At 34.7% G+C, this 10,518-nt stretch overlaps 2 protein-coding genes across 2 annotated transcripts; both read left to right on the forward strand.

Moving 5' to 3' along the window:
- The first annotated feature begins 2,224 nt into the window (after positions 1-2,224).
- On the forward strand, positions 2,225-5,158 carry LOC112517975 (protein DOWNY MILDEW RESISTANCE 6-like). Its single transcript, XM_025125450.1, has 4 exons — positions 2,225-2,459; positions 3,669-3,919; positions 3,998-4,316; positions 4,738-5,158. The coding sequence occupies exons 1-4, from the start codon at positions 2,259-2,261 to the stop codon at positions 4,981-4,983; spliced, it is 1,017 nt and encodes a 338-aa protein (XP_024981218.1). The 5' UTR covers positions 2,225-2,258; the 3' UTR covers positions 4,984-5,158.
- Positions 5,159-6,333: 1,175 nt separating this feature from the next.
- LOC112518718 (hyoscyamine 6-dioxygenase-like) lies at positions 6,334-9,263 on the forward strand. The gene is made up of 4 exons (XM_025126510.1): positions 6,334-6,562; positions 6,660-6,910; positions 8,508-8,820; positions 8,979-9,263. The coding sequence occupies exons 1-4, from the start codon at positions 6,359-6,361 to the stop codon at positions 9,237-9,239; spliced, it is 1,029 nt and encodes a 342-aa protein (XP_024982278.1). The 5' UTR covers positions 6,334-6,358; the 3' UTR covers positions 9,240-9,263.
- Positions 9,264-10,518: the final 1,255 nt, after the last annotated feature.

A 10,518-nucleotide genomic window follows, 5' to 3' on the forward strand; every position in this document is an offset into this window, starting at 1 on the left:
ATAAGAGTAAGGGACCATTTACCACTTTTTTGGTTAAGTGTTGATTTGGATAAAAGGTCTGACTGGAGTAAATGCATATTGTATTTTCTTGTTTACCAAACATTTTGTATTAAGTGCTGATTGAGTAAAAAAAATCATTATATCCTTTTTTCTGGAATAAGTATTAATTGAACATTATTGTATTATTTAAGCCCAATTATATTTGGATAAGATTAAAAAGGGACAGACCCCATGTCAACCCAGAGCCCAATTATATTTGATCTATATGTATTTCCACTAAAAACCCTATTTCTCTTTACCCAAAACTTCCCTTATTCTCTCTGCCACCTCCAGACCAGCCGTCGTCGCCGCCCTCTCGTCGCCCCCCTCCCGTCACCCTCCAACACCTTGAACCGGACATGGCCACCGACGGTGCCGGCGTTCCTCTTCCCCACCTATTTCTCTTTGCCCAAAACCCTAGTTCCCCTGATTCTCTTTGCCACCCCCGACCGGCCGCCGCTCTCCCTCTCGTCACCGTCCAACCCCTTGAATCGGACATGGCCACCGACAGTAGATAAAAACTAATAGAGTGTAGAAGTTTTTGTTTCTTCAAAGTAATCGGATATGGACACCTGTTTGTATGAAGTTTTCTTCATTACCTTGAATCGGACATGCCCAAAACTCTGTTTGTATGAAGAAAGAAGCATCAATTTAGGGTTTTAGATGAAGAGGGTAGATACGGAATACATCCCTCTTACCCTGGTAAGATTCATTTTTTTTGTTGACTCCAATAAGAGGACGGTCAGAGGCCGGAAATCTGATTGCTGATTTTGCTGTTAGGTAAACACTTTTACCCTTACCCGGGTAAGCATCTCTTAACGGGTAAGAGGTGGTAAAAGATTAGTAAACATCCCCTAAATTTAAACCAAACCTTGGGACCCCTCCCGTTAAGAGATCCTGACATATATATAATTTAAGAAAAAATGTTAGGCTAACGTCTGGTGAGATCAACCAGTTTATAAATAAAGCTATAAAACATTAAAAACGAAAACTATAGTTTTTATTAAGTAAATTTTGTATAAATAGACCATCCTTATCCTTGAAAGAATGTAAGACATCATAAGATGGTGGGAGAGACCAGATTTACCCATTGATAGTGACAGGACATATAAGTAAGTCACATTTCAATGTTATATAAGCGTCACTTTTGGATAACCAAATTAGCAAGCTTAACTCCTCGAGTCTTTTGCTTGTGGAATTACCAAGTTCAACTCCTCAAGTCTTTACCTTGAGATCTCCATAATCCGAGTTAAGCTAATTCACTTGGAAATACACTGTATTGGTCATTTGTTGATACCCGACTCCAAGAGTCCACACCGAGTCCACTATTAAGAGCCATTGCCCATTTCAAGTTCAAAATAGAGAATATCGTCCCAAACATGTCAAATAAAACCAACTTCTATGCCTATGGATCCATTGTATTCTGAGTATTGTATTTTTGGTGAAGTCGGATGCTCGAAGCAATTTGATTTTTTTACGATAAGACATCCCTAGGAATGTAAGCGAGTCATTTTAGTTTTGTAATCTTGTAAAAGAGGGTTTAAACTGTAAAAAAAACAGTGTTTATATAGTTTTATTTCACATGTGAAACATTGAGAACTATTTTCTCTCCAAACACACAGTTCCCAATATAAACAATATTGTGTAATGTTGCATTTTTATACATGCATAAAAACTGGTTTGTAAGTTTGAAGAAACCTCGACTCGTTTAAATTAAACAAGTTTTATTTTGTGTTCGAGTTCGAGAATTATCAAGTTTAGGGTCGAGCTCGACTTAATTATTGGTCTTTATATTTCATTAAGATATTTAACTTAAAAAAAACTTGTATTTTTTACTAAATGGTATTAATTAATAACTTGTCCAGATGAGATAATTAATGCCAAGTTCAAAAAAGGATAGTTTCAACGATTGTACATTAAGCAGTAGAGCTTGTACCTTAGTCGCTCGAATAGTAGCGTTGACCAATATATCTACTTCCGGTCGCCGGAATATTCGTTGACCATAAAATAATTATGAAATCGTCACCGAATTGTACATTTTTTCGCCGTCGCCGGCTACCACTCCGGCGATCAATGATTATTTAAATCGCCACCAACTGCAACTGTTCATACAATATTTCACAATCAAATATTCATCGCAAAAAGTCAAAATGATCCAACCTTTAAAATGGTTAAATTATAGCCATAATCAATATCTTTATCTTGCTGAATCAAACACCATGGAGAATCTTGTTTCAAGCTGGTCCAAGACTGTTCAAATCTCGCCGGAAAACTATGTTTTTCCCGCCGGTGAAAGGCCAGGTTCCATCGAGGTTCCGTTATGTCAAAACATCCCACTGATTGATCTGGGTGCAGCTGAAGATCAAACTCAAACAATTCAAGAAATACTTTCTGCTTGTCAAGAATTCGGATTCTTTCAGGTTAGATCTTCATTTAGTTCGATCCGTTACTACAATAAAATCAGGTTTACAAGACCGTTTGTTTTAAGGGGAAAAAAAACTCTTATCAGTCTTTTATGTCTGATTCGTTAACTGGTAGAACTGTTCAAGGTGTTTGTTTTTTTCAATTTTTTCAGATGCACTTACGTATTATTGTCTTTTTATCTAATAAGAGGTAAACCAACCACCTATTGTTCTCCAGACTCTCAGCTGATGTTCCTCAATCGATTAACCTTAATTGATCCTTTCCGTCGCCTTATCAAATCGATCCTCGCCTCTATCGATTGATGTATGTTAATAGATTTTAAATGTGTTAAATACCGTCAATGACATATTTTCGTTTAAATGAATGTTAATTATATAATTTAGATGTAAATTCCGTACTGATGATGAATAAATATGTGAAATTGTATAAATTTATCTATGAATTAACACTATAATTTTCTAATGGGTAAGCTAGACAATTTAAATAAATTCAAACATGTATCAGTTTACAAAAACAAACAGTTTTATTGATTTAGATTTCAGACTTTAGTATCACCTTTTATTAATCAGAAGTGAAATAAGACTTCATACTGCAGCACCTATTAGAAAATAAAGGCTGCCTAAGTGTCTTAATAATACTTTTTTATAGGATCAAATTATAAGACGTCTTATCTAAAAGTGTTACAATAGATTTTGGTTTTGTAGGATACTTTTAGGCATTTTAACAAGTTTTTAGAATGATCTTAAAATAATGTCGTATTAGCTTTTTAATATGACACTTTTGATAAATGTCTTATAAACTCATCTTTTATAAGGCACTCTATTTTGGCAGCGTCCTAAAAAACTTGTTAAAATGTCCAAAAGGGTTACATAAACCTGTAGTAACACTTTAGATATGACGTTTTTTTGTTTCGTCCTATAAAATTAAGTCCTTGAAACAAAAGGTCATTTAGTCCTTTTATAGGACATTATTTGAAAAAATATCTTATAAAACAAATATATGTTTATAGGACACTTTCTTAAAAGTGTTATGTAAAAGGGTTAATAGAACACTTTGCTTCCAATGTGTCCTTAAAAGCTTGTGAAGACGCTTAAAAACATCATATGAACTTATTACAACATTTTTATATATAACTCACAAAGGTTTGTTCCTAAAAACTTAAGTCCTATAAAGTAGTTTATTACAACACTTAAACGTTTCACCAGGTGATCAATCATGGAGTTTCTGGAGATTTAATTGATGACACCATGAAAGTGGTTAAAGATTTCTTCGAAATGCCGAATGAGGAGAAGGCGAAAATATATTCGATCGATCCGAATAAAAGTTGCAGACTTTACACAAGCAGTTATAACTACGCCAACGAAGAGATCCATTTCTGGAGAGACCATTTACGACACCCTTGTCATCCTTTAGATAAATGGGTTCATTTATGGCCCGAAAACCCTACCAGATATCGGTAAGAAGAACCCGAATCATAATCTTCGGTTTTTGATTTCATGATTGTTGATGTTTCTTGTTTTGTTCTGTTTTGAAGAGATGTTGTCGGGAAATACACGGATGAAGTGAGGAAGTTGTCGTTGAGAATGTTGGAGTTGATTCGTGAAGGACTCGGACTCGAAAGTGGATATTTTGGTGAAGAATTGATTAAGGACCAATTATTGGCGATCAACCACTACCCCACATGTCCAGATCCGAATCTAACATTGGGATTACCAAAACATGCTGATCCCAGTGTCATTACTGTACTTTTACAAGAAAACGTGTACGGGCTTCAAGTTTTCAAGAACGGGCAGTGGCTTGGAGTTAAACCGGTGCCTTATGCTTTTGTGGTTAATATCGGTCTCCAATTACAGGTGAATGGTACAATCGTACTTGTTTTGAAAATTATTACAATAAAATCAGTTTTATAAGATGTCAAACTGCCTAAATCTTCTAATAAACTGTTTTATATGATTTAAATTTATTAAATCAAATTACCGTGGATTCTACGTAAAAGTGCTAAGTAAAAAATGTTATAACGAATTTTGAGCATTATTTGGAAAAATGTCTTATAAAAAAGCTTAATATGATATTTTGTTTTAAAAAATTCTAAAATATTTGTTAATAGACCCATATATGACCTAATATCATGCTATAACACTTTTACATATGACATACATTTGTTGAGTCGTTCTATAAACGTAAGTTTTATAAAACAATTTACTGAGACATATAGACATATTTGTCATCTTATAAAGTCACAAGATCAGTTACATTGTTAAGATTGTGTTGCAGATAATTAGCAACGGGAAACTGAGAGGTGCTGAACATAGAGCAGTGACAAACTCGAGGGAAGCTCGAACGTCGATCGTGAGCTTCATCAATCCTAGTCATGATAGCATCATAGAACCGGCAAAATCATTGATTGACACCGACATCCCTCTTTATCGACCGTTCAAATTTGAAGATTTCCTTAAGTTCTATGAAAAGAAAAAAGGGGACACTACAGCATTGATGGAGAGTTATAAGGTTAAACTTTAACCATATATAGCTGTCATGTCTGCACACCGTAACACTACTGTGGACATGTGGTCAAAATAACGCATATCCCTTGTCGATTTCTTTATTAAGAACTCTTTTGGAATGTAATAAGAAGTTTCATATGTTCTAACAATGATGCTTGTAGGTTCTGATTTATGACAAAACCTTTTGTCCCATGTTCTAATTTTGTATGAAGTCATACGATTTTAGAAATGGCAAATTGCATGAAAAAGTAATGTATTTTAACTTGATTCTTACTTTGATCAACGTACTTTCAAAAACTTCCATTTTGATATCTAAGATATAAAGTTTTAAACATTTAAGTACTCAGATAACAGATAACAGGTTGAAGACTAATTTTAGATTAAAAAAGTCATGTCACTAATCACGTCAGCAAATAATATTGAGTTGGATACCACATCAGCATGATAACTGGTTAATGCTTCAACCGGTTACCGGGTACTTAAATGGTCTTTCCTGTCGGTGAGGGGCCTGGTTCACCATGAAAGTGATCAAAGATTTCTTCAAAATACCGAATTAGGAGATGGCGAAAGTTTAGTGGATGGATCCCAAATAAAAGTTGCAGACTTTACTGGAGAGACCATCTAAGACACCCTTGCCATTCTTTAGATGAACGGGTTCATTAATGGCCCGAAAACTCTACCTAAAAAACAGGGGCAAATGGCCATCTCCAGTTCCATTAAGGTCGCTTATATCGTTGAGATTGTGTTTGTAGATAATTATCAATGAGAAGTAGAGAAGTACGTAACATAGAGCAGTGACAAAAGCAAGGGAAGCTCGAACGTAGATTGTAAGCTTCATCAATCCATGTCTTGATAGCTCATAGTCGGCAAAATCGACTGTTGGGTCCCTCTTTATCGACCCTTTAAATTTAAAGATTTCTTTAAGCTCTATATATGTATTAATGAAAAAAAAAACACCGAAAGGAAATGATGGAGGCTTATAAGATCAAACCCTAACGATCGTTATCATATTTGCATACTACGTACGACACTACTATCGACATGTTTGGCGCATATGTATATATGTCGATGTATCTATAATGCTTGTAATTTCCAAATCACCAAGAATACACCAAAGAAGCTTCTAATTTGGTTTTACCTTCAAACATTGTTAAGGATGACATCGTTTTTAACTCGAATTGCATGTCTTATTCTTCATTACAATCCAATTCTTTAATCTGACATCAATTCATAGCCGAAAGCATCTTCTTCGCCATCTAATTATTCGTTTACACGTGGCGATCGAAGGTTGGTTGTGAACCTTGGTTTCAGCTCAAAAATGGCGGATTTGATCTTATAAAACCGGGTCTGCAAACCTACTTTTGCCACAACCACATTGAGTTAACTTGACGATGGCTCTACTGGTTTCTAGTTGGTCTAATGGAATTCAATCCGTTCCTAAAGATTATGTAATGCCACCAGAAAGAAGACCTGGCGATTTCGTTTCAGTTTGCAACGAGATTCCCGTGATCGATCTTCAAGAAAACCCTAATGTCGACCGATCACAGATCGTCCAACAAATTCTAAAAGCTTCTCAAGAATTCGGGTTATTTCAGGTTTTCCTAGTTTCTAACCCCCATCTTGATATCTAGATTCAACTAAACCTCTATTCTACTTGTTAACTATAAGATTCTTGATGAACCCTAATTTCAGGTGATCAATCATGGAGTTTCAGCGAAGATGATGGAGGACATTAGGGTTTTGTACGATGAGTTCTTTAACATGTCGATTGACGATAAGTTGGGCGTTTATTCCGAAACCTTTGGTACGGGGTGTACGCTTTATACGAGCGGTTTGGATTACGCGAAAGAAGATGTTCATTACTGGAAAGACACTTTGAAACACCGATCTTATCCTTTAGAAGAACACACACCATCTTGGCCGGAAAAACCTGTCAGATACCGGTAACTTGCTAACACTGTAAATCTCGATTGTTTCCCGATGAATTTTAGCCAAGTATGCACGTATCTACAACAACAAATTAGGTTTATAGGACGTTGAAAATGTTTAAGTGTATACTTTATAGGACCAACATGTAAAAAGTTCTATTTAAAAGTGTTACAATAGGTTTATTGGATGTTTTTAAGCATTTTAACAACTTTTTTGGACACTTTTAAGATAAAGTGTCGTATTAGTTATTTTATACGACAATATTTGAAAAAGTGTCAACATTGTTGTATAAAATAACTAATACAATTTTTTATTCTAAAAGTGTACAAAAAATTTGTTAAAACATTTAAAAGCGTCCGATAAACATCACAATAATGTTGGTTTTATAAACTAGAATATCTAAACGTCTTAATAGAATATTTTATAGAACTTAAGTTTATAGGACCAAATTAACTATAAAGTTCATATCTAAAATTGTTACAATAGGTTTATAAGATAATTTTAGTTGTTTTAAAAAGTATTTTAAAATTGTTCATATAAAGTATGCTATTAAGATGCTTAAACAGTTTAAACGTCTTATAAACCTAATTTTGTTGTAGTGATAACTAATCTGAGTAGTATCTAACAACTTGGGCCGGTCATGGGGTTTCTCATGCCCTGGACGAGTAGGTAAAATAATGTCCCCACTATTTAAAAACTACAAATGAAACATATTATCTTTCAAAGGGTTTGGAACCTAATCAAGCTAGACATCTCATACCTAAGCCAATTTTTGTTATTGTTATTAAATGATAACTTATTTTCTGTAATGCATCTCTTATGATTATATAATATCATAATGTAACATCAAGTTAAATTGAACTTTAGAAACTTGCATATAATGATAGTTGTGCACAAACTAATTGTATACAACCATATAAAGATGTTTAATTTGTCTTAAAACTTAGGAAAACTTAATATAATACGTATATCATATTTTTAAATATCTAAACATCCTTGAGTAGCAAGTATTATGTAATTTAAACAACTATATATAATTTTAGGCAACAGACCACATTATGGGTGACAACAAAATTGGAATTCCGAGATTCAACATCGAATCAAGAATTATAATACAAAATAAAAAATAATCTTCAAGAATCATATTTATGAATATGGAAATCACAAAAAAAAAAATTGAAATTATATAGTAATCTAGATATTTTTATACATAGTTTGATTTTAGAAAATATAACAAAAGATATTTGTGGTTCCGAGTTGAAATTATCTAGTGGTCTAATTATATAGAGTTTGATCCTCTTAATTTCCTGCGTTTTTTCTTATTTGGCAAAAAGAATAATTAACATACAAATACTATTACATGATTTTCAAAGCAAAAATACGTAGAAAGTATTAATTCTTGAATAAATGTTTTCATGAAAACAAGACAAAAGTCGGGAAAAATGCAAGAGGTTTAAAGTTCAAGTCTTGTAGTTGTCACTTTATAACTTTTTATCAGTAATAATATCACTTGGCTTAAATTGATGCCTTGGACTGTCGTCTGGCTCACCCACCCTTTGGGCTGGCCCTGCTAACAACAAATTCATCTTGTTGCGATCGTGTGTGTTTTAGGGAGGAGGTGGGAAAATATGTTGTTGAGGTTCGGAAAGTGGCGTTCAAGATTTTGGATCTAATTGGGGAAGGATTGGGACTTAAAGAAGGGCACTTCATCAAAGTGAGCCAGGAACAAGCGATGGCGATTAACTATTACCCGCCATGTCCGGACCCGAGTTTAGCCATGGGTATCGGTGGCCACACCGACCCGAACCTTATAACCTTCCTTCAACAAGATCAATATGGGCTACAAATTCATAAAGATGGGAAATGGATGGGTATTGACCCTATTCCAAATGCTTTTGTGGTCAACCTTGGTTACCAACTCGAGGTAATGATTATATCTGATATAAGCTCATGTTTCATTAATCAAACCCTGATATTAGACATATATGTTGGTCTGATTTGATCTGGTTTGGTTCACAAGCGTTGGTTAAATCACAAACATGATTCTGACCAACTTTTTGTTTTTTTGTTTTTTTCGTGTAGATTATAAGTAATGGGAAGTTAAAGGGTGTGGAACATCGTGGTGTCACAAGTTCAACTGCAGCTCGAACATCGATTGTCACTTTTTTTGGTCCAGATCCTATTCTTCCAGTTGTTGTAGAACCTGCAAAAGAGCTGGTTACGTCGAACACTCCCCAGATGTTCAAATCATATCAATACAACAACTTCATAGCCGACTATTTGGCCTACCTTGTCAAACCACTTCCTCGCACTGGAACACCGTTGGACCCTTATCGCCTCTAAGCCGGAGTTCTTGGTAATAAACCTTGTACGCTGAACATGTTTGCAAATAAACCGGCAGATCTACATTTCCGGTGAATTACTCTGATCAAACTTAAGTGAATTATATATCAGTTCTGTATCTGTAATATATATCATGTATCATAAACAACATATAATAAATTATCTCAACTCCTCATACAAAAATTTGATTTGTATTTGGCAAAATATAAATTTCAGTTGTTGATAATATATAGCCTGTTAATTTTCTGATGCAGTAAAATAAATTTCGAAAACAAATTTCATAATTTACCTAACTCATATTTTTATTATAATATGAATAATTTAGATTTAAAAATAAATATATAATTAATTTTAGTGTTGTTTACTTAATTTTAATAAATTTGAAATTTAAATTTTTTTACCTAAAAATTATATAAAATTGTGTCGTAAAAAATTATTCAATTTATTTTTTTCTCGTTAATAGATTAAATTAAGGGGCTGTTTGGCAGTTGCTGAATGATTTAGTTCAGAATAGCTAAGAGGTTAGAATGGCTAAGAGGGTCAGAATGGTTAAGTGCTGAATGAAACAAAGTTGTTTGGTAATTGTTTTCTGAATGACAGCAAAATTACCATTTTAACCCTCAAGAAATACAATCAATTCTAAACATTTTTTTAGAAAAAAAAAAGATGCTGTTCTTCATGTTCTTCATATCAAGATCACAAATTCTCAAGAAATTACAAAACATAGGTAATCCAAACATTGTTACAAACATGAAGTTAGCAATAAACACCATCAATTTTCAAAGAAAAATGCTACCCTAAACCAAACCCTAGACAGAAAAATGCTACCCTAAACCAAATGAAAGAAAATCGGACTGTGGAAGAAAATCGGACTGTGGAAGGCGACGAGGCTGTGGAAGGCGACGAGGCGGCGACGAGGCTGTGGAAGGCGACGAGGCGGTGACGTGAAAGAAAATCGGACTGTGGAAGAAAATCGGCGACTGTGGAAGCGATGGTTATGCGATGGTTTCAATCGGTGGTTTCGACCAGAAAATGAACGGCGACTGTGGAAGAAAATCGGCGACAGTGGAAGCGAACGGCCACTATGGTTTCGATCGGCGACTTGTGGAAGCGAACGGCGACTGTGGTTTCGATCGGTGGTTTCGATTTTGGGGAAATACCTGAAGCGAACGGCGATTGTGGAAGCAGATGGAGGGAACGACGACCGTGGAAGAAGTGGGATTATCGCAGAAGGAGACGGGGACCGGAGATGGTGACCGGAGATGGCGACCGGAGATGG

Source organism: Cynara cardunculus, assembly GCF_001531365.2.
Source record: "Cynara cardunculus var. scolymus isolate 2C chromosome LG 9, CcrdV1, whole genome shotgun sequence".
Taxonomy (NCBI): domain Eukaryota; kingdom Viridiplantae; phylum Streptophyta; class Magnoliopsida; order Asterales; family Asteraceae; genus Cynara; species Cynara cardunculus.